Consider the following 23,925-nt stretch of genomic DNA (forward strand, 5'->3'; position numbering starts at 1 on the left):
GGCCAGGCTGAGAGGAACAAAGAAGTAAGGCTAATTGAATCATACCAAGAAGAAGGACCTTGTGCTGACAGTTAATTTTTGGAAATCATTAATTACAAATAGATGGAGTCTGTTACAAAAACTGTACCAGTGTATTCAGAATGATCATGAATAGCGTATACATCTGATGCTTCTACAGTAAAATGATTTTCAACTTGAGCAGCGTTGTAAATTGCTCTGTGGCTTAGAGCTTCCAGATAAATTAACTTAATCATTCTTTGCCTCTAAGAAAATGGATTATTTTCCTCAGCTCCAGCTGTGTCATGGGGACATCTCCAGTTGGGCAGTCATGAGCCCTAGGCATTAGGCAATATGTATTTGGATATCAAAATGTATTAAGAATGCTATGAGCTTCTGTATTCCCTTAAATCTAGGTCTGCGTCTTCAGTGGGGCTAGTTTAAAATTCAAGTAAAGGTCCAGAGAAGTAATTCATTTGTAAGTGCCCTTGGCTCTGGGTCAGCTGTGTATGATTTTCCTTTCAGTGCTGTAAGGTAACTACCGCACTTTATTACCCTATCCATTTTTGCCTAAAATAGTATCTTTACCTAACATTTCAGAAAACCATTCAGGCATGGTCAGTAGTACAGAAATGTTTCTAGGACTATGCATGTGTTTAGAGAAATGAAAGCAGATTCTTTTTCAGTGTGCTCAGACATAAACATGCAAAACAGTTCATTTTAAATAATCCATCTAATCAGTGTTTCTAGAACTGGGGGAGGGAGAGCCTACGACTAAGTGAGCCTTCCATGTGAGCATCCTGAGCCACTAGAAGGATTTCAGTTGGAACTGAAATCCTCTGTTCTCTCTCCTTCTGCTGGGTGGATGGTTGTACTTTGTGCAATTTCACCTACATTCTTGAGGATACCAGATGCCTACATGACAATTGTCTCAGTAGTCAGCCGTTTCTTGCTTCCACTGTCACGGCCCTATGCCAGGGAGTTTGGAAGATAGAGAGGCCTTTAAAATATGGTTTCTCCCAGCCAGGTGCCAATGGAGAGGCAAGACAGAGCAGAAACAGTTCAAGCCATTGTTCCTTGGGAATGGTGATGATTCATAGAAATTGTGTCCACTCCCCCGCCCTCCCCCCACTTCAGGCCTCTTAAATGACATTGTGATGTGGGAAATAACTGTCACTCTTTTCCATGTGAGGGAACTGAGTCTTGCTGAGTGAAGTGCTGGGTCTCAACGTCAGGGCTGAGGCCATGGAGCCTTCTGAAAGCAGTGTCTGTGATTCTCCTCTGCCCTGTAGCAGAGAGATCCAGGAGAGGTTTGGATGGGATCACTGACTCTGCCTTTTATCCTCAAGATTCTCTTATTTGTCCAATACTCTCTTGTTTGGGGAAAACCCAAATAGTGAACACATGGCACTAGATTTCTTAGAATGTAGGGGAATATTCCAGGTCTGGCATTTAGCATGAGAAGTTTCCTTGTTTCGAAGGGCATAATGAAGAAAGGATCTCATGTGCCCTGTGTGGTTAGATCTTTGAGTACCACCGTCCGTACCTCTGCTGTTTGCAGGATCAGTGCTTACATTGAAGAGGAAGTCCAAAGACGACTTCAGGACTTACATCGCGTGATTGGTGAGGGTAGCAGTGCATCGGCCAACATGCTGAAGGTGAGCTGGGGAACCAAGCTATCGGTCATTTGTTTCCGAGATGACCTTTCCATAAGGTGGTGGTGGTGGCAGTGATGGGCTCCTTTATTATCATTTGTCAGTGAGAAAATTGAGATGCAGAATGTTCTAGAAAAATTAAATATTGCTTGGGTAGAGCTTAACAGGTGATAAACAGTGCTGATTCAAGAGAAACTTTATTTATTTTTAAAGTCTGTACTTCTGGGGAAAAATTCTTAAGTGAATGTAAAGTCTCCTAAAACATTTTATTTACTTTGTTTGATTTATAAAGATTCTACATGTAAGGTTTTTCTGTTTTCTCTAGAAATACAACCAATTTCCTTAAGCATTTAATTTTGCTTGATAAATTATCCTGAGTAGATCTATAATTTGCTTTGGAGAAGGTATGTATTTGCGATGTTGATTTTTATCAAAATAAAAACATTGCCTTCCTATTCTGCAACTTAAGAAATGTCCTAAGGAAATTTTGCTTTTAATATTATTCTTAGCAATTTTAAGAGTAGGACTAGATGCTTCAGTTCCCTTACAGGCAGATGGATCGATAGAGTCGTGTTTACCTTGGGAATATAAATTCTGTAGAAGGGTTGTCATTGTTGAGCAAGTATGCTTCTTTAGAATTTTGTTCCCATAAATATTTCTAATCAAATCAGTTTCTTTTCCCTCTATGAACAAGCTATAATTTAATATAGAGGGCTTTTTATTTTCTTATCAGGATAATGAGAAACTCCACAATGGCACCATTCAACGTAAGCTAAAATATGAGGTAGGTAATGATTTTTCAGATTGATAAGGTCGCCTTAAATTATGGCATGCTTGTGTGATTAAATTTTCTTAATGTTTAGTTGCATAATTAGAATTTTGAAGTCCCAGTGAGATTAATGGCTAATGGGGGAGGCAAGCTATTATACAGACTTAAAATTAAACGGAATCCTGCAGGTTGAAAACTGTTTAGACTTTACTTGAATGGCATGTGACTGTGGTGGAGGCTTCTGGCCCCTTTTTCTTTAGTAACAGTATCCTTTCCTTTGGTCTGTATTTAAAAGGCAGAATTATATAATCAGAATCAGATACAGGGTTTGGAAATGAAGCAGAGTACCTATCACTGTTTTACAAACCCTGCTCATTTTATAGACTGCAAGTTGGCAGTGGTACAAAGGACATACTCTTGGTTGATTCACTTATTTCTCTGGTGAATAGAGAAATAAGTGGACTGTCAAACCAAGGTTTATTTGGGCACAGGACTTGTAAGGTTTTACTTGTATTTTCCCCCACTGAGGTGGCCACCACCACACTTCTCTTCCAGTCATCCAGTAATGATGTTGTCTTCCTCTGGACATCCATCTCCCGAGCAGATAACCTAGGGAAGAGTACGACATTGCCGTTCATTTCTTTGGGTCCACTACACCTGGCCTGTGGCGGGCACCCAGTAGGCCTTTCACAGTGCTGGTTTGTAGCTGTGGCAATGGCGTTCTTACCAGGGCAGGTATAATTAAGAATTGCCGTGAAGTGAGGCAAGAAAAAGATGACCGAGGTCGAAATACTTGTCCGTTTCTTTTGGCCTTGTCATCTGATTTTCATTAAGTAAGCCATGATTCCTTTTACATTTTGGACATAGGGTCATGGGCTTATTTTCACAACTGAAGCTGAACTTTTGAAAATTGAATCAAAGATCTTGGGATTTATTTTGGAGCAATTAAAATATTAGACCAAGAAATGGATACTGTGCATCAATCCCATGCAACATATCTCTATCAAATATTTGACAATTTGTAAGATAAACAATATGAAAATTGATGTTCTGTGTGTGAATCAGATCATCTGTTCTTAAATCATGTATCAGTCAATATGAATGGCTTGGGCTTTCCATTCAACCTCTGCATTAATCTACCCAATGAAACCAATGACTGCAAGAATCTTCATGTGCAGGGGGCGCCTGGGTGGCTCAGTGGGTTAAGCCGCTGCCTTCGGCTCAGGTCATGATCTCAGGGTCCTGGGATCGAGTCCCACATCGGGCTCTCTGCTCAGCAAGGAGCCTGCTTCCCTCTCTCTCTCTCTCTGCCTGCCTCTCCGTCTACTTGTGATCTCTCTCTGTCAAATAAATAAATAAAATCTTAAAAAAAAAAAAAAAGAATCTTCATGTGCAAAACATTTGCGAAAGGTGCTGCCACATCCCCATTTCAACTGTTTTTGCCATCTTGAACAGAAAAGGTCTCTTGACCCTCTGCTGCCCAGAGAGGTCACTGAGGCCTGCAGCAGAGAAGAGGGGCGGGACATGGATGGGAACAACCACCAGGGTCATCCCTTGACATGGAGCTTCTTAGGCTCTCTGGCGCCCTCCGCAGGATCCCAAGAGAGAGCCCACCGGCGAAGTCATCCGCCCTCAGAACACAAGGCGCCCCAGTACAGTGATCGCAGACATAGTCATCCTGAGCGTACAGAATGTTTCAATCTACCTGAAATCACTTTTCTTAACGAAAGCAACTCTGGCGACACAAAACGTGTTCTGCGTAGGTCAGGAAATCTCAGTGAGCTGATGACTCATAAAGATGAACACAGCTTGGGAGTTGAGTCCAGCTGGACCTTGCTGCAAGATTTGTCCCAAGAAGTGTCTATAAAGAGTGGAGGCAAGCAGACCAGGCAAAGCAAGTTACTCTGCTTTGTCCTCTTTGAAAGCATTTCTAGTGAGGAGAGTGCCTCCCACAGCATTCCTCAGAGAGCACCAGCCTCAACGTTTTGTGGTGAGCAGCAAGTTGAGGGAGAGTTAGCTAAAGAAGTTAGCTCTCCACGGTCCCTGATAAATAGCAGGACAGAAGGAACTGGTGGGTTGGGCTATTTTTACCACAGGCTCTCAGACCTTTATAAAGATACCAGCAGTCACCTGCTACAGTCTGGCACAGAGGTGGTCCACCACGTGGGAAGCCTGTGTGACCCCCGTGGGCTCACCTCCCGTGCAACTACATTGATCAGAAGACTGCCGTTTTTGAAACGCTTTTCCCCGGATGCACCCCTGAAGTCACACAGGGTGTCATCGGAGTCTCATTCTTTCCCCAGAGAGGCTCAGGTTGGCAGCAGCCACAGTGAGGAGGCAGGGGCCGCTAGGCCAGCAGAGAGCATGACGCCTTTCAGAGCACCAGGCCTTCCTGCAGCCTCTGTGGCTGTGGGCTCCCCAGGCTCCTGCCCAAGCTCAGTCCGCTGCCTAGAATACGAAGGTGCTAGAAGAACCCATGCATTTCAGCAGACCCTTGTGCAGTTCCCAGCCCGGATGCTGAAACTTCAAGAGCACCCTTTAGAAGACTTTCTTGAGCACGTGGCTTGTTGCCTACCAGAACTGGCAGGCAACATGAACGAAGTCCAGGGTGTTTACTGGCTTGCTGTTGCTAACTGCGCAGAACCTGAGCCTCAGCCGGCATGTTTGCTCCTGCTTCGTTCCATGCTGTATGCTTTGGTTTTGTCGGGTAGCCCGTCTGGCCCAGTGGCCATTTTTCATGCTCTCCCTCTCTCTGGACTAGAGGAGGTTCAAATTGGCTTCGGTGGGCAGAGCATTAGATTCCTGGGCTCTGCGGAGAGTCTTCTGCTCACCGTATTTAGTTACAACAAAGCCCTCTGTCAGCAGATATGCCGTGACCTCCTGAGCATTCTGATGCCTGAGTCTGAGGTCCCTGCCTGCACCAACCATCCTTTGTTCCAGCAAGATCTGGTTCAGCTTTCTCTTGATTGGAAAGCAGAAATCCCGGATTTAGTTTTGGCAAATGGACTTCGGTTGTCAACCAGATTCCAGAATACCTTGGTGGACATGATTTACTTTCTGCATGGAAACATGAACGTCAACATCCCCTCTCTGGCAGAGGTGCAGTTACTGCTCTACACGACTGTCAGAGTCGAGGGTGACCCCAGCCCAGATGAGTGCCAGTCGTTAGTCCTTCTGAGCACCCACATTGCCCTTCTGAGGGAAGATCGAGTTTTCTATCCCCATACCCCGTCTCTAAACACACCTCCTCCAGGAACACAATTTGATGTGACCAGATGCCGTGCTTTGAGCGAATTCAGGTGTGTTGTTGTTTCAGAGAAGAAGACACTGTCAACCGTCGAGCTTGTCTTCTTTGCTAAGCTCCAGCCCCCACCCGACTCAAGAAGTAGGCCAGCCAGGCACTTCGAAGAAGCCCAGAACATCCACTTGTTCGCCGGCACCGGTCTTCAGGACAGTCAGAATGCGGCGCCCGAGGTCTGGAAACTGACCCTCGGCTCTCAGGACGAGACTCTGTGGCTCATTTCACATTTGACAAGGCTTGAGGGAGGAAACTTGTAAAAATTTTCTGCATGTTTTTTGGAGATTTTTAACAAATAAACAATATGAGAAGAATCAAGGACTGAGAATATCTCTGTGTAGCTAATTGATTGGAAATTGGAAAAATGCAGACCTCTGAAATAGAAAATGTAAATATTCTAAATAGCTACGATGAAAGAAAAATAGGGACTAGCAGAGCACTGATAACATCTCTTTATCACCACCCTGCGTCATTTGCTTAAACCTCAGCCTTGTAAATTTGGGTCTGCCTCATTATTTGTGAGGTGATTAAAGCCTTTCTGATTGTTTTTGGCTTCATGTCGCTTGTAGTGTGGTGGCTTGGACTCTGTGTCTGCTGGATTCCGGCAGGCTAATTTGTGCTGCTTGAAAAAGTGCCCAGTTGGCAGTGACCTTCACTGACACCCTCCTTTTTTGTCATGATTAGGACAGCTCTGTAGCAGAGCACATTAGTAATGCATCAAGCTTCCTGGAAGGACCCAGGGATTTAAAACATGCTCTCCTCACTCTAACACATGGAATGGAGACAGCACTACAGGCCCTGTGGTGTCTTCTTCCTCAGTTAATTGCCTTTTCCTTCCTCCTCTCAGATTTTTTGACTATTGCTTTCCAACCCATGTGATTTCAGCTCATTTGTTGATTTAGTTTTGACTACCCTTCGCCCTATGCCACATGCCCCCCACATGCCAGTTCTTTCTCGAGCTTCTTTCTGTCCTTGAAAGGCTCTTCATCTTCAAGTCTTTTTCTCACAGCTTCTTCACGCGATCTTATCAGCTATATGGTCACATCAGAAGGCCTTCAGCACTTTCTCCTGGCTGCCCTCCCTTTCTGCCTCCCATTTCACCTTTCATCACTCATAACCTGTTGGCCTCCCTTCCGAGACAAGTCATGCCCATAGCGGCCTCAGGTACATCTCTCTTCACAAAGTACCATCTGGTACTCAGCTGCCCTCCTCCTCTGTGAGAGGTTTGACACTGAGCCCTACGGAATCTTTCTCTCCTCTGACCCTTTCTTTTTTACCCAGCTCTGTTTAACATTCCTGTGAGGAATCAGGTTGTGTGTCTTTTATTTATTAGTTATTACATGGGATCCTCGATTGCTCAGCCAGTGTTCTCCTGTTTCTTGGATGTGTATGCTCTACTGAGCTCCAGAGTCTGAGAAGGAAGGAGGTGTTTTCTTCACGGCTCCATCCTCCCTCTCCCACTATCCTCCCTCTCCCAGGATCATGTCAAGCTCATGGTAGCTACTCAGCGAATGTCATAGGCAGTTGAACAAAGTGATTCCACAGAGTCATTTATTTTATCCCTGGCATGGAGGGGTCATTCTTTGTCATAGCCCCCCTCTTCATTTCTACTCCTAATCGATGAGAGAGTCAGTGTCAAAGCTTAGCCCATCCCGAAACTCATTGTCTCCCTTCGGGCAGGAAGTACAGACCTTCCCTCTTTCCCCATCAGAGTTAACGAGCTACTTAATGGGTTCTCTGTCTCATCATTAATTTTCCTCTACCCAGGTCAGGGGCAGCAAACACGAAAGGGCAGGAAACTGGAGAGCACATTAGGGTGACAGTCGTTAGTCCTTCTGAGCACCCACATTGCCCTTCTGAGGGAAGATCGAGTTTTCTATCCCCATACTCCGTCTCTAAATACACCTCCAAGCGGCTGCTGCCTTGTCTGCAGTAACCAAGTGGAGGCTTTTTGCCTTTTTGAGGCAATAGAATTCAGATGTTTTTAAGTGGAGCCTGTTTTTGTCACCGCCCCCCAACCCCGTACACACACACACACACACACACACACACACACACACTCTATTGCCTTATGCATGAGGGGTTTTGAGTCTCTGATGAGGACATTGTTAAAATTGGTTAGCTAGTCACATTCCTGGCTGGAAGATCTTCTGTTGTAGAAGAAATTTCTCAAAGGAACCATAGTAGTCTTCTAATATCTTATCAATAATTTTTACCTAATTTCAATTTTTTTTGCCTTTTTCAGGAAATGCTTTCTTAAAAATTGCCCCATTGAGTATTTTCTCAAATATCCTTGACCAGAAGAACAGAATTAATGCTTATGAAGAGCAGACGGAGTGAAATTTAAGATATCAGCAGAGGGATGCTGTAGTTGGAAGGGAAACCGTACATAAACAGTACAAAAATTTTAACAAAGAGTGAAAAATATTAGACTCGCTTTTCTTCATAGGTTAAAAAAGACATAATTCTACTAGGTTTTGAGTTGTGGTCTTTACTAATGTTCATAGACAGAGCATGCAGCAAATATGAGCATTGCATGAGGTCATGTTATTCATTATAAACTTCTTCAGTCTGCTTTATGATCCAGGCAGGCCACAGTGAGGATTACAGTCAGAACTCACTACACCATAGAAGCAGCCTCCAGCAATTCAAATTTTACATGTCTGTTCTCTCACCGAAGCATACTTTTTACCTTGAGATCAAATATAGTCCCTGATATGAAAATTTGACTTACTATCCATGAAGTAAGTACTAAGGTTGTCCTACCTTAGGGTGTCCCTGTAGAAGCCAGGGGAGTAGTATTTGTGCCATGACCCACTGTGGCTTCAATCCTGGTGGCTTCCCTCTGTCTCCACTGGTGCATTCTTTAGTAGGAGTTCTGAGCCCATGACACTCCTATTGAGCAGTATGAACAGGTATGAGCATCTCCATATCCAGCCTAATGTGGGGTCTCAGTTATAATGAATTCCTGCATCAGGGGGGAAAAAAAAAGGTTCATACATACTTTGTTATGTGGCATTGCTATTGTTGTCCTATGGGCATGAACATTTACATTGTGGAACTCGTTAATGCATTCTAGACAACACCTCTTTTGAGTACTTTGAAACGGTGATTTCATCTGAATTTGATTAAAATCCATTTTCCTCACAGCTGCCTGTTTTACAGACTTGTGGTTGGCAGGGTGAATTTATTTAGTCTTTGTTGAAAAACATTTCAAAACCGTTTGTCTTCCCTTTCTCATTACTCAAAAAAATGTAAGTGCATCCTTTGGAGAGAATACCTCTGCCTCCCAGCAGTAGTAATTACGGTAATTTTTATTTACATTCTTTTTCCTAAATGATTTCAAGTTTTGAATGAAACATAGATTAGAGCACTTTTATTAATGCTTCTTTGCAGGGTAGGCAGTCTTTTTGGTTAGATCAATTTCTAGTGAGGTTATTTTGTTAATTTAATTACACGGCCTCTAGGATGCCTCTTAGTTCTGCTTCATCATTTATGATATCTTCTGTGATAGGTATTATATCAGTCAGCTCTTGTCAGGTGACCTCCCCCCAAATTTAGTGGCATAAAAACAAAAGCTCTCATTTCTTACTGCTGGTTTATAAGTAGATTGAGGTGGCTTTACCGTGGGCTCCAGATGACCTGCAGTTCAGATGGGGTTAGTCTGCTCAAGATGTCTCATTTTGAGGTCTGTGCTGAAGGGTCAGTGGCCATCCTTATGATGACAGAAGCACAAAAGATGTGGCTGTGTCATGTCTGCCAGTGTCCCATTGGTCAACACAAGTCACGCAGCCAAGTATAAAGTCAGAGATCGACAAACACTCCGTCCACCAAGAAGCCATGGCAACACTGGACATATGCTGCTACTGTAAGGAAGAGAAAAATCGGGACCAGTAGTTCAGTCCACCATGGATATTTTATGTCTTAGGCTCTTATTTAAAGTAAAAATTCAGATAAAACTTACAGGACTTCTCCCCAAAGGAAGTATTCAGGTACTGGGGAGAACATAGGTCACAGGACCTTTCAAGTTACTTAGTTCAAGTGGCTTTCCGGTTCATTCTTTTCTTGACACCTCCAGGCTGATCACTGCCTGCCTCAGAGCAGCTCGACGCTGGGGACTGCTCTCGTTGTTAGAGCATTCTTTCCGTAATCCTCATTGCTGGGATCTCCGTCTGCAGGGTCTGTCCATCCTTCACATTCTTCTGTAACAGAATAGAACGTGTCTGTTCCACAGTCTGTTTTAACCTGACCATCCTTCAAAGAAGACGGTTCTCTCTCTCACCTCCTCTGATTTTTCTTTTTTACCTCCAACACCCTTCAGTTTCTTCGCTGTTTCTTCTACAACATGATCTCCAAACCACCATCATCCAATCTCTTGTTAGGATTGCACCCTTGTAATTTTTTAAAGCCTTCTTTGTAAGGAATGAAACTGACGGATTCAGTTAGTAAGAAGGAAAGAGAGTCTATTATAAATCACTCCTCCTGCCTTTTAATATCTGGTTCAAACCTTTGGTAGCTGAAGATACAGCGGATTACAGTGATAACAATCCCAACCAACCTTTTTATTGTGGTTCACAGTGTACTAAGTTCTTTCCCATATATTGCTCCTTTGAGCCCCACAGTGATCCTCCTGGGATGGGTGAATTGTCATCAATCTCCACTTCATATCCACTTCATATTTAGGAGTTTAACTCGGAAAGGATCACTTGATTTAGAATTGGAATCAAACCCAGACCTTCTTACTCCAGAACATATATTCTTCCCATAGTGCCCAAGTCACTCCCTGGTCACAGTTATTCCTGACATTGTCCGGGTACATTTTTTTTTTAATTGATTTATTTTTCTCTTAGAAACGACTATGCTAGGGATGAATATTTAAAAGAGTTATGAAGTTGATTTTTTTCTGACGTATAAGTTCTTTTATTGGAATTTCTAGACATTAAAAATTATTTCTCTTTTTAGGAGTTGGGTTTTTTTTCTTTTCCCCTCCCAAAAAAATACCCATGGAAGTTTCTTTGCAACTTTATCATTCCCTTTTGTGAACCTAAGTTTCCTTTTTTGCTCTTTGCATTTTTAGCTCCTATAGAAGAAAAGCTCGGATACAGTCCTAGTGTGAACATCGCACAGATAACCTTGTATGCTCAACATTGGTCCTCTAACGGAAGCTTAAATAATATGCTCCACCGACACCTGATGGAATTCTCCCCTGCTTTCCAACTTTAATTTCTCCTGGGCCTTAGGACTGAGCACAGATTGTACCAAAACTAGGGCTCCACAAAAATCAGTGAAGATGAGGGATACCTTCATGAATAATCAGTCACATCGTAGAATTAGAAAAAATACCACGTTTTCCTTCCTGAACATCCTAAATTGTCAATATTTATGTTTGGCATAAGAGCCACTTAGCATTTTTTGCCCTGTTCGCCTTCAGTCATACTAGACCCATTCTCGAATCTTTTGAGAATTTCATCCATTTAATGGTGAGTTATCCAGAGATAATGACCATTAAAGGGACCAGTCTTTCATGATCTAGAGAAAGATGGTAAGGTTTTTAATAGTTTCCAGTTGAAACATTCATCAGATACCCGGTCTTTCAAACTTTGAAACAATGTTGGTCACCTCAGATCTAGAGGGATGAAATCATCTATTTTGGTAAGAGTCGTGGATTAGCTCCTTTTGGATTTAGATCCAAATCCTTTTGGATTTGCCCTAAGGCCACTAAAGGTAAATAAGATACTCCACAAATATCTATGTCCAACAGTTTATCATTTTCTGGTTAGTTTATCCCTAAAGATCTATAATCAAATTGAAAGGAATACTCCTTTATTTGAAAGCCCTTATTCCTGTTTCCTCATGCAAGTATTTTTAACTCCCGTCACTTTAAAACGAGATCAGGTTAGCGTCGTCTCTTCATGGTCAGAGGATGCCTGTAGCATGTGTGGCTACATCCCTTGGCACACTCCACTCCAGCTTTGTGTACTCTGATTTCAGAGGCCACGTGGTATTAGCAGAAGGTCCCCTCACAGCCGAGGCAGGTGTCCCCTTCTGGAGATGAATATAAACATGTCTTGACTCTCGACTTTATTCATAATCTGCACATGCTCACGCAAGGTCTCTGTATTCTCTGCCTCTGGGCATAGGAGGTCCTTGCTACATCATAGCTCTGATTAGAACCATCATTGTGGCCTGTGTGGTGGAAAAGAGGAGGGAGTCAAAATACCAGCTCTGCTGGGAACAGAGAGAGAGGAGAATTGGCAATTGTGTTAAAGCTGATAAAAAGCCAGGGTTGCCTGTGTTTAAGAAGCAAACCTTGGATATTTGGCTCTAGGAGATCAGATGGCAGTCCTTAGGTCTGACCTTGTCCTAGTCAGAGCATACACTGAATTCCACCATCTGGTACTTAATTAGAGTATTTAGGGGAAATGTTGATGACTCCCTGTAGGATTGGTCCATTCTGTGCCCTCTGCGGTGCCGACATTGATCCGAGTGGATGTTAACGCCACTTCCTATTAATTTCCTTAAATTGTCCCTTTTGAAGGAGACAGCCTGAGTAGGAAGAGAAGATTCTAATCTGAATATTCAAAATGTAGCCCATGTTCCGCTTGCTTTCTTTGGCTAAGGACCCGACTATAGTGTTTCCCCAACAATGGAAAAGTAGCATAGTTGTTGACATAAGAGATTATTTCATTAAAAGCTACCAGAAAAAATTTTTTCGTATCTTATTTTAAAAGATGGTATTTCTTATTTAGAGAAATATAACCAAGTTATTCACTATATACTTTTGCCTGACCTTTCATTTCTAAATAGAACCACTCCACAAGGTATGTAAAGTTCCTTGAAATGTCCCGTGTGTTTATCCAGCTCTGCTGTAAGAGGTGCCTCTGTCCTGTCATGTTTCTTCACCCCCTCATAAGATGTATGACCAACTTCCTTTCCAAGTCTAAGCATCTTCTTTGCCACAAGTAGGGAAACTGTGATTGATTCCAAAATAAATAGTTCCATGGGAATTTAAAAGTTCCCTTAAATAATAGGATGTAATGTGATACAGCACACGTTTACTTGTCTAGCACAAAACTCCAGATACTCAAAATATAGCTATTTTCAAATAAAAACTAAGTTTAGGAGACATTTATGTTAGTTCTCCTTCCTTTCCAACATAAACATGCCTTAGGAGTATGTCAGGAACCTTTCACGCCGTGTCCTGAGAAGTCTACATTTCTCATAAAAGTTGACTGCCAAAAGTAGTTTCTAAAAATTACATTGCAGCAGTGGTTTGATGGAAACACATAGTTTTGATTTGTCTCTCTGTTCCTCTCTCCATAGATAAAGCTCAAATGTCTTCAGATCCCTAGTTTATTTTTCAGTTAATCATTTCTGCAATTGTACGTTTCTCTACACTCATTAATATTTAGCTACTCTGAAATCTTTGAGACTGAAGTAAACTGTGCCTGTGGGTGGTAACAATATCTCTAGCCCCCAACATGCTATTAAATAATGGAGAGAGAAGTATCTATCTTCTCAGCACAGGGTGCAGTTAAAAGTCACTGTCTGATCCTGTGACTGGGGCAATGGCTCTTTTTTTTTTTTTTTTTTTTTTAAGGATTTTATTTATTTGAGAGAGGGAGCACAAGCAAGGGGAGAGGCAGAGGGAGAAGCAGGCTTCCTGCTGAGCAGGGAACCCGACGAGGGGCTCGAGCCCAGGGTCCTGGGATCACGACCAGATTTAGGCAAGTGACATAAACATTATAAGATTTAGCTGAGCAACATAAACATTACAAGATCCAGTTCTTCCCAGATAAATGGTCCCTATTTCATTCATGCACCCATTTACCCAAATTTGTAAATTATCCAACGCATGGCTTTTTTTTTCTTAAAAGGATCAGTGAGCCCGAACTTTAAGCAGCTTTCCTTTCATTCGGGATTGATTTCACGATTATAAAATTCTTAGAGAACTTTCCAGTCTTAAAATGTCTATGTAGTAACCAAACCATCAGTTTCAGTCTTATCCCTCTTAGAATGTTGACTTATAAAAAGGGAAAGTGAAGTTGGCTAACTTTAGAATGTAATCCATCTGGAGTGGAAAAACCAAATCTTTGTTCAAAATTTGATGCAGCTGAGAAAAACTAAAGGTCTTAGAAACTACAGAGACTTTGTAGAAGTTATTTTATTTTGTATTCCCAGGACCTAAACTTGTACATGGCACATGGTGGGTGCTCAGTAAGAGATACCAGTGTTTGATTGTATACCCGAAGGGTGCCTATAAGAAAAGGCACTCAGGAGGTTAAAATTAAGTCTCCCTTGCTTAGTTAATAATACATCTGGATATTTTTGGCTGCAGCTCTTCCTCAGTAAAAGTCATGGCATTTAGATAGCTGCCACAGTTTTTCTTACTCAGTGCCCCATCACAATTTTCTTTTTTTATTTAAATTTTTTAATTCCAATTAGTTAACATCCAGCATTATATTCACTGCAGGTGTACAATATAGTAATTCAACAGTTCCATACATTACCTGGTGCTCATCGTGACACGGACACTCCTTAATCCCCATCACCTAGTTCAGCCATCCCCCTACCTGCCTCCCCTCTGGTAACCATTAGATCGTTCCCTATAATTAGGAATCTGTTTCTTGCTCTTTCTGTCTCTCTCATTTTTTCCATTTGCTTGTTTTGTTTCTTAAATTCCACATAGGCATGAAATCATAAGATATTTGTCTTTCTCTGACTTATTTCACTTAGCATAATATGGTCTGGCTCCATCCATGTTGTTGCAAATGGCAAGGTTTTTGTTCTTTTTTATGGCTGAGTAATATTCCATTGTATGCCTACATCACATCTTCTTTATCCATTCCTCAGTCATTGGACACTTGGCCTGCTTCCATAGGTTGGCTGTTGTAAATAAGGATGCTATAAACCCCCATCACAGTTTTCTAATCCTGCTGGAATTATCAGTTTACTTGTCAGTCTCCCTCTAACCAGAAGTCCCCCAGGGCAGGACACTGTCATGTTCACAGCTGGGTTCCTGCTGTGTAGAAGAGATTTGCTAAATACTATGCCCATTTCCATAGGCATGAGACTGAAGTGCAGAGAGGGTGGGTGGGTGACTGTTAGGCTCAGACAAAGTCCTAATGCTAGAATTTGATTCTGGGTCTTCTCTTTCCACTCTCTGCGTCTTTGACATGACTTACCCGTGGGATCCCAAGTGATATTTCAGGGATGCCCGTAATGATAGAGGTTCAGGACTGAGTATTTATGCTCGATGCTATTATCCACATAATAGCATGTGATATTTTTTAAGAACCCATAATACATGTGATAATACACTGCCCCTCATGAATTTACCTTCCTCCTTCTTCCTTTCCTCATTCTGACCTCTTGGGACAGAGAGAGCGTCTCATCAAATGAGCTGTGGCGTTAGCCTTTGGGTGTAACTGGTTAAGAGGGTGAAGTCCTCCTAAGGCCGAGTGCATGGGTTTGAGTTCTCAACTCGTATCACCAGTTGTTGGCCTCAGCTCCGGATTGCAGCATTCCCCTCTGCTGAGGGCATTCTCCCTCAGCTGCCAACTTCGAGCTCCAAACTCACACACACTACAACCATTGGATTTCTCAAGTGACTGTGGCAGATCTGGTGAAGAGGTTATGTTCCTACTTAAAAATGTAGCTATTACGTATGGCATAGAAGATTTTGGGGGCTTAGGGAGCAAGGCAAGACTTCATGGCTCAACCATAGAGACATTTCTTAACAGTAAATGTGCTCTTTGAAAATAAATAAAACCACTGAATTATTTCTCTTCCTTTTCACCCTTCAAAGAGATACACATATTCCATGTTTCAGGAAATGTCCACCTTTACAGTAATTTGGAAACATACTGTCAGTGAACCAAAAGGTCTTTGGCGGTGCACATGTTGAGACATTCTTTTTTCTAAAGAATTTCCCCTGGGGTCTTTGACATCAGGGACAGCTAAATAGGTGTACCATTGCGATAAAATTAATGGTTCTTGTTTTGGGTGACTGGTCACGCAGGGAAAAAATTAGATGTTCTAGAAGACTTTGGTTAACTTCGTAGCATGCCAGAATATTGGCAGTGTCAGCTAGATGAAAGCAGCAATCTGAGCCACATTGTACACCTCTCTGTCATCTAGAAACCCGAGCTTTCATTCACACAGCTAGGTTGGGTCTTCTATGGTACACCCGGCTCAGGATCCAGGACCACAATAAGTGAGTTTGACTGCAGAATCGTGGAGTTTCCTTCTTAAATTCTGTGTATGTTTCAGTGTTCATGAGCTGACTCTATCTCAGATGGGCAAAATTACTTAAAAATTTCCTGATGGCAGTAAAGCAGTTGGTGGAGGTGGGCTGGAAGGCGTCATGGTGCACAGGTGGGCACTTGGTTAGCCTGAGTTCGAATCCTAGCTCTTCCCCCTGCCTCCTTCATATTATCTCAACTCTCAGCCTGGGGCCCCTCATCTGATAAAGAGGGTTCAGTAATGGTTAATACCTCACAGGGGGATCATAAGGATTAAATGAAATGATGCATATAAACTCTCCAGCACAGTTCTTGGTATACAGTAAGTATTCAATACATGCTAACTATGATTATGATAATCATTTTATTATGGCTACTGCTTTAAAAACATATTTTCTTGTGTTGTCTAAAGCCCCAGGTTAGTGCAAATGATAAGGATTGTTCAGAGATTTCCACCCATTTATACTCAAGGGAACTCATTTTGAAGATTTATTTTTTTTCATAATGCTGCCTTCTCAAACCCCTCTGGCTTCCTACCATCCAGACCATAAATATTTGTCAGAGCCAGGTTGATTACTAATCATATGAAGCCTAAAGAAAATACTTGGTATTTATTTTAATTGTGGTTTAAAGAGCTTTCTGTACTATATAGGCATATAAAAATGCCTTGAAGTTAAAAATGAAGTAAATTTGAATAAGATCTCCAGCTTTTGGAGCTTTATGTACAGCAATCTGATAGTCTGTGAAGAAAAAAGAAGTTTGTCAGATGATCAAGACTTTTCAGAAAAGAGTCTGGTTTACACTGATTTTTTTAAAAGTCGGGATATGTAATCTGTCTCTTTTTTCACTTGTTCTTATAAATTGGAAGGAACTTCAAAGCCAAACAACATTTGAAGTGCTTTTGCCCTAATTTCTTGGAATAGTATACCTAAAGAAATGGTCCTTTGTGATGAGAGAGACTTAGCATTTCTCTTTCAAAGGAAGCCATCATTTTTCTAAATAAACTCTACTAGTTTGATGCTCTCTTCTCTGCTTGAAACACATTTTCTCCCGCCTGCCCAAGTAGGGTATTTGCTGAGGAATGATCTCGGTTTCTCTTTGTTCTCCCTATCTGATGTGCCTTTGATAGCGGATGGTTTCTCGCTCTTTGGGAGCAAATCCAGACGACCTGAAGGACCCAATTAAAATTAGTATTCCACGCTATGTGCTGTGCGGGCAAGGGAAGGACGAGCACTTCGAGTTTGAGGTCAAGGTAAGTGCCCCTTCTTTACTCTTCTGGAGGAATGGAGGCTTGAAGCTCCTAGGTCTTTCTTTGTCTTTTTTTTTTCCCTATAAAGGGAGATGAAGCTACATGTGAACATCTTGTTTTATAACATATTGATCATGCCCTCCTACAAAGTGGCCTGTGCTGAGTCTAGACTGTAGCACATGGAGAGGTTATCCCATAGAAGGTGGTGGTGGTTGGGGAGTCAGGCAGACATGGAAGAAAGTTCTGGTCACTTGCCAGCCTGGCAAGTAGGGTGATCAACCCTTGCAGGTTATGCAGGAGTTTTTGCTATCAGCATTGGAAATTCCACACCCTGCGAAACCATTAGGTGCCAGTTGAAACATGACAGTCAGTCACCTTATCCCTGGGCTTAAGCTCGATTTTCTTATCTATACATATGGGAATAATAATGTTTATGTTACAAGGATATCAGCTCACATAAAATGCTGAGTCTAGTATCTGGTATATAATAATAAGTTATAACCATTGCTTTTATTACTACTGATGTTTTTTTTTGTTATTTCTGTTATTATTAATTTAGGAAGCTTTCCTAATCCATTTTAGGCTTTATTTGACTTATACAACTTTTCAGGAAGAGATGTGCCTGCTTCCTCACATCATACTTTCCGAAATAATGATTTCATCCTATTCCTAATTTAGTTCCATTAACTCATAACACTTCATTAAATATTGCCGGATGCTCTCCCCTCCTCAAGGAATTAATGATGAGTCACCCTTCTTTATTTTCAAGCATAGGTGAGGTTATTGATGTAATGACGTCCACTAGGGTCATAGTCTGCAGCTGCATGAGGGTGTTCTTGGAGGTGAACCTCCAGACTAGGAATCTGGATGCTGAGGTCTTCAGGCTCTGACTGCTGCATTTTGTTGAGTGACCCTGAGTCTTTACTTTCTCAGAGCCTCGGTTTTCTCATTGGTAGAATGGGGAAATTGGATCACACTAGTGGTTTCCAAATTTCTTCTCAACAAAGACATTTGTTCAGCAGATACTGATGAGGAAGGGCACTGAAGAAAGCGGACCAAACGGGCCAACGTGGAGCTGCTGTGGGGAGGGAGGGCGGAGGGAGCCTGCTGCCAGCCCCTCCCCCTTACCCCCCCCCCACCCCCAGCCACTGACCACACCCTGGGCCTTTGGGATCCTTCTCTCCCTTTAGGCATGCCTGTTCTTTCAGTCTTCCTGGAGAAATAATGCAAATGAGTCTTAGGGTAAATCAAGCTCCCAGATTCTTATTTCTATATACTGTTTTCCTCTTTATTTTTTAAACCTAGGCATTAATTAATTTATTTGAGGTTCCTGTTGAGAGTACATGTTCTCTGGGTGGTGGTGGTGGTGGTGTTTTGAACTTTACTGGCCAGATTGTGTGGTTTCTTATTCAAATGTTATGCCCCATCTGTGAACCAGTACTTCTCACTGCCCCTGACTTAAAGCCTAATTCCTGCTCAGTTTCTTTTCTGTCATTTGAAATTGTGTGTGTGTAGAGCTCCCTTTGTACATACATGTCATATTGATATTTATACATATATCAAAATAATTTCTGAAGGTGTATGTGTTAGTCCCGTATATTTTAAAAAGATTTTATTGATCAGAGAGAGAATGAGAGAGAGAGCGCATGAGAGGGGAGAGGGTCAGAGGGAGAAGCAGACTCCCCACTGAGCAGGGAGCCCAATGCAGGGCTCGATCCTGGGACTCCAGGAACATGACCCGAGCCAAAGGCAGTCGCTTAACCAACTGAGTCTCCCAGGTGCCCCTAATTCCATCTTTTTAGTTAGAGGGTGAAGACTGGCTTTTACCAGCTCAGAATTTGAATTCTCCTCAACAGAGAACTCACAGCACTGGAGGACATGTTTTGTTGATGCATAGATATATTTTATTATTTAAAACTTTTTTTTAAAGATTGATTTATTTGAGAGAGAAAATGAGTGAGAGTGCAGGGAGGGGCAGAGGGAGATGGAGAGGATCTCAAACAGATTCTCTGCTGAGTGTAGAGCCTGTCACGGGGCTCCATCTCATGACCCTGGGATCATGACTGGAACCAAAACCGAGAGTTGACTGCTTAATGGACTGTGCCACCCAGGCGCCCCAAGATATATTTTATTTTAACAGATAAGTGTGTTAATAAAATATAACTATTAAATTGATTTCATGCATAAAAGATAAGACATGGATAAAGAGGGTACTTAATTGATCTAGTGTGATCTCAGTTTTATGTGGAACCTGAAAAACAGACCATATTCACAGAAACAGACAACAGATAGGTGATTGCTTATCTGTAGGCGGGGTGGTGGGGGGGTGAGATGGGTACAGGTGGCCCAAAGTTATAAAACATGTCCTGAGGATGTCATTATAGATCGCGATTATAGTTAATAATGCTGTATATTTGAAAGTTGCTGAGAGTAAATCTTAAAAAGTTCTCATCATAAGAACAAAAAAATGTAACCGTTCCTGTGTGGTGAGGGAGATTCGCAAGACTTAGGAGGTGATCATTTAACAATATATAAAAATGGCGAATTATTACATTATATACCTGAAAGTAATATGATGTTAACCAGTTATACTTCAATAACTCAAAAAAAGAAAAGAATGAGAACAAAAGCGGAGTTGATTCAAATAAAAATTGCAAGCAAATAATAGGTCAGGCCATATCAGATCTGGCCAATATCGTGAAGATGGTACTGTGAAGGCAGTTAGAGAACCCAGATACAGAAAATCATGTGGGACCTTTCAAAATCTCTGCTTCCACCTCAGGATATATAAAATCCAAATCCAAAGTGTTCAGCTTTCTTTGAACATAGCAAACCCAAGTTCTGAGAGCATGTCATTGTCTTGCTCCCTTTTTGTACCTATCAGGTGCTGTAATCAGCACCAGGAGAGGCCTGTGAGCATTTGCCTGGAGAATCCCCAGTTCTCTGTGCAGGAAGGGCCACCAGACACATTCGCAGGTAGGTGTGTGGAACGTCTCACATTCTCCGGGGATACTCAGTCACAGAAGTCTCAGGGCCTCAGTACTAGAAACAAACATGACCCAAATGTACAGTCCCTCTCTTGAACAAAACAAAAATGGCTGCGCCAGCAAACACATAGCTGTTGGGGTAGTGCTGGGTGTGCCGATGTCCCGTCCAGGTTCTGCCAGTTAATCTCCACAAGAGACTTACTGTAGAGTAAGGACAAAGACACCTGCCCAGCTGGGCTGGTGTGAGCAGCATTTGAATTTAGGTGTGTAAAGTGCTTAGAATGTCATCTGCCACTTCCTAAGTGCTGGATGAGTGTTTGTTTAAAAAAAAAAAAAGTAAACTTTTAATTTATTTTTTAATTTAACTTTATTTTTTCAATGTTCCAAGATTCATTGTTTATGTACCACACCCAGTGCTCCATGCAATATGTCCCTCCTTAATATTTATTTACTTGAGAGAGGGAGAGAGAGAGCGAGAATGGGAGGAAGGGAGAAGGACAAGCAGACTCCATGCTCATCGAGGAGTCAGACGCAGGGCTCGATCCCACAACCCTGAGATCATGTCCTGAGATGAAATCAAGAGTCAGATACTCAACTGACTAAGCTACCCAGATGCCCCATAAAAAAACAAATAAATTTTTAAAAAGCATGGGGACTGAGTGAGATTTTACCCTTGGAATCCTCTTAATGACTTCTGATACACAGTTGGGTCTGAGAATTTTGGACTTTTTTTTCAGTTTGAAATTGAATTTTAAATTTTGAATTTTAAAATTAAGTATGGGGGCTCCTGGACACCTAGGAGGCTCATGCAGTTAAGCAACTGACTCTCGGTTTCAGCTCAGGTCATGATGTCAGTGTCATGAGATTGAGCCCTGGGTCAGGATCCACATTTAGTGTGGTGACTGCTTGGGACTCTCTCTCCCTCTCCCTCCGCCCCTCCCCTCCTGCACTTGCTCTCTCCCTCTCTCTCAAATGAATAAATTCATCTTTTTTTTTTTTAAGATTTTATTTATCTGACAGAGAGTGTGCACACATGCACAAGCAGGGGGTGGGAGAGCAGCAGGCAGAGGGAGTAGCAGACTCCCCACTGATCAGGGAGGCAGGCGCAGGGCTTGATCCCAGGACCCTGGGATCATGACCCAAGCTGAAGGCAGACACTTAACAGACTGAGCCACCCAGGTGCCCCGAATAAATACACCTTTAAAAACAATTAAGTATGACAGCCTTTTCCATCCATTATCTGATTATATGGTACATTGGCAAGGTTTTCTAGAACATACAGTCACGCTTATGGTAATAGCTTGGCTACTACTAAAGTCTTTTCTTGGTGAACCAGTGGATGTAAGGTGGTTAAGGTAAAAAGTATTGTTTTTTTTTTTTTTTTAAGTTTATTTAGTTTTAGACCTTCTTTGAAGGAAAATCTGATGTTAATGTATATAGATATTTTATACTATTACACTTTAAACTTCAGAAAAATCTTTGCTGCTTCTTTTTTAAACAAAAATCAATTTCTTTTTTCTACCCTTTCCCCTTGATGGTCTTAAAGGTATCCTGGGGTCCTGAATGCACCTGGCAACGCTCTGTGATCAGCAGGGAAGGGTCTTGACATCTGGTATTAGACCCCCGTTGACTATATAACTTGCTGGTGGTTGCTGCTAGTTCACTTAAAGGGCTAAGCTGACCAATGAACACCCAGGGCCCCCTGGGTGCAAGTCTCCATGAGCTGATTTTGCAGGCCCCAGAGAGGGGACTGGGAAGAGGCACTCAGTCGTGTAGCTGCCCAAAGTTCTCTTCACTTCTCCCTCACCCTTCCTGTTCCCTCTGCCTGCCTTTGCTGAGATAGAATTTATTAGTTATTCAAGTCATGCCTTCTTGTAATCCCCAATGGGATAGCTCTAGTTGGATTGTTCGTGGCTGGATGAATAGTTGTAGTCATAATTAAGGTACTATTTGAGGTCAGGTACAGGGATTGGGATTTGGGGGAAGAAGGGAGACAGCAGTGGTTCTCAAATGCTCATCTTCTGATCCCTGATCTGTCCCATGGAGGTTCCCATCACTGGGCTTTAAAGTGAGAAAAATTGTGTTTTTCGTTAAACCAGAACTTAATATTTAATTCAAAAAGACTGTCTTTTTGTATCTTCCTTATTCAGGGACTAAAAACAGCTTTCTTTTATGGAGTAACTATGAAAATAGATATATAGTGTTTTATTTTTTGGTCACATTTAATTTTTTCAGTCAACTTTGTTAAGGCATAATTTACGTACAGTGAAGTGCACACATTTTAAGTGTACTTAGATGAGTTTTGGCATGCCTACCCCCATGTAGCCAGCACCCCTATCAGGACTTCAGACTTTTCATCATTCCAGAAAGATTCTTGGGCCCCTTTAAACTCAGCGCCCCTGCCCAGCCTCTGGGTGAGCTCTGAGCTACTTTCTGTAACCACAGAGGACTTGTGCCTCTTCTAGCGCACCATGTAAATGGGACCGGGCAGCATTTACTCCTTTGTGTCTGGATGCTTCTGTGTAGTCTGATGTGCTGGAGATTCATCTCTGTAGTTGACTATAACAGAAATGTGTTTCTTTTTATTGCTACATAGTATATGTATATATGTATGTATGTGTACATACATATACATATGGATATATTACAGTTTGTGGAATGGTGTTTGTCTTAATGTCCTTATTTGATGCCACAGAAGGTTGTCATCTCCGTGATGCACTCCTTCCATCCTCCACATCCTTATTTTACTGATCCTGGACACGTGCCTGGGCATCCCAGGGTGAGGGCATCCCAGGGTGAGGGCATCCATTCCCGTGGCCCTTGCAGTGATCCCTCTCAGCAGGTCACAGGAATACAAACCCTCTGGGACTGTCCACATTCTCTCCAAGAGATGTATGTCTTTCTGACTTCTGTCAGAGACGGATGGAGAAGTGGGGGGTGGTGCCAGTCTGGCTGCTGTCTGAGAAGCCGAGTATGTTTGAATGTCACCTGCTGGCCAGCAGAAGGTGCCTGTCAGGAGTGTGCTGGCCCTGAACCATGGCCGGCACAGGTTATCCCGCTGACCAGACTACTGCAGCCGTCTTAACACCCTGGCGTCAAATGCTTGTCCAAGATTGATACAGGAAATCAGTTACAACTGTGTTACAATTGCCATTTTCAGTGAGGTAAGACCAGAGTGGAGAGAAATTAGTTTTTAAAATTATATTTCATCAGGGGGCGCCTGAGTGGCTCAGTGGGTTAAAGCCTCTGCCTTCAGCTCGGGTCATGATCTCAGGGTCCTGGGATCGAGCCCCGCATCGGGCTCTCTGCTCTGCAGGGAACCTGCTTCCCCCCCTCTCTCTGCCTGCCTCTCTGCCTACTTGTGATCTCTGTCTGTCAAATAAATAAATAAAATCTTAAAAAAAAAATAACATAAATAAATAAGTAAATTATATTTCATCAGGATACAAAACGGAAATCCTGTGGTTAAGTTCGAGGCTGGCCTACTCTTATGTTCGAGAAACAAGCTGGTGTTTCTGGCATTGTGTTAAACTCTCTGCCATTTAACTTATGTATTAATATTATAGTGTAAAAAACATAAGCCAACACTGTTTTTTGTTTTTTGTTTTTAATATTTTGTTTCCTGATAGTTTTTATTCCTGTAAAAACTGTAGGTGATCTTACCAGGAGATTGCCTTCCTGTCTGCTTCCCAGAGTGGGGACTTCTGCAGTAGGGCCCCTCCCCTC

General features: G+C 42.2%; 1 protein-coding gene across 5 annotated transcripts in view; it reads left to right on the forward strand.

Annotated features, from left to right (window-relative positions):
• The window catches only part of KIF16B (kinesin family member 16B), a 282,073-nt gene that overhangs the window by 191,687 nt on the left and 66,461 nt on the right, over nucleotides 1–23,925 (forward strand). For 3 of the 5 annotated variants that reach the window (XM_047744532.1, XM_047744534.1, XM_047744533.1), the window contains 3 exons: nucleotides 1,559–1,655; nucleotides 2,386–2,436; nucleotides 17,093–17,215. In XM_047744532.1, coding sequence (XP_047600488.1) covers nucleotides 1,559–1,655; nucleotides 2,386–2,436; nucleotides 17,093–17,215 — 271 coding nt within the window. Of the gene's footprint in view, nucleotides 1–1,558; nucleotides 1,656–2,385; nucleotides 2,437–5,737; nucleotides 6,168–17,092; nucleotides 17,216–23,925 lie in introns of those variants that run through there. The other 2 variants (XM_047744536.1, XM_047744535.1) reach the window with 2 other exon arrangements.

This window comes from Lutra lutra, chromosome 9 (genome assembly GCF_902655055.1).
Source record: "Lutra lutra chromosome 9, mLutLut1.2, whole genome shotgun sequence".
In the NCBI taxonomy this organism is placed as follows: Eukaryota; Metazoa; Chordata; class Mammalia; order Carnivora; family Mustelidae; genus Lutra; species Lutra lutra.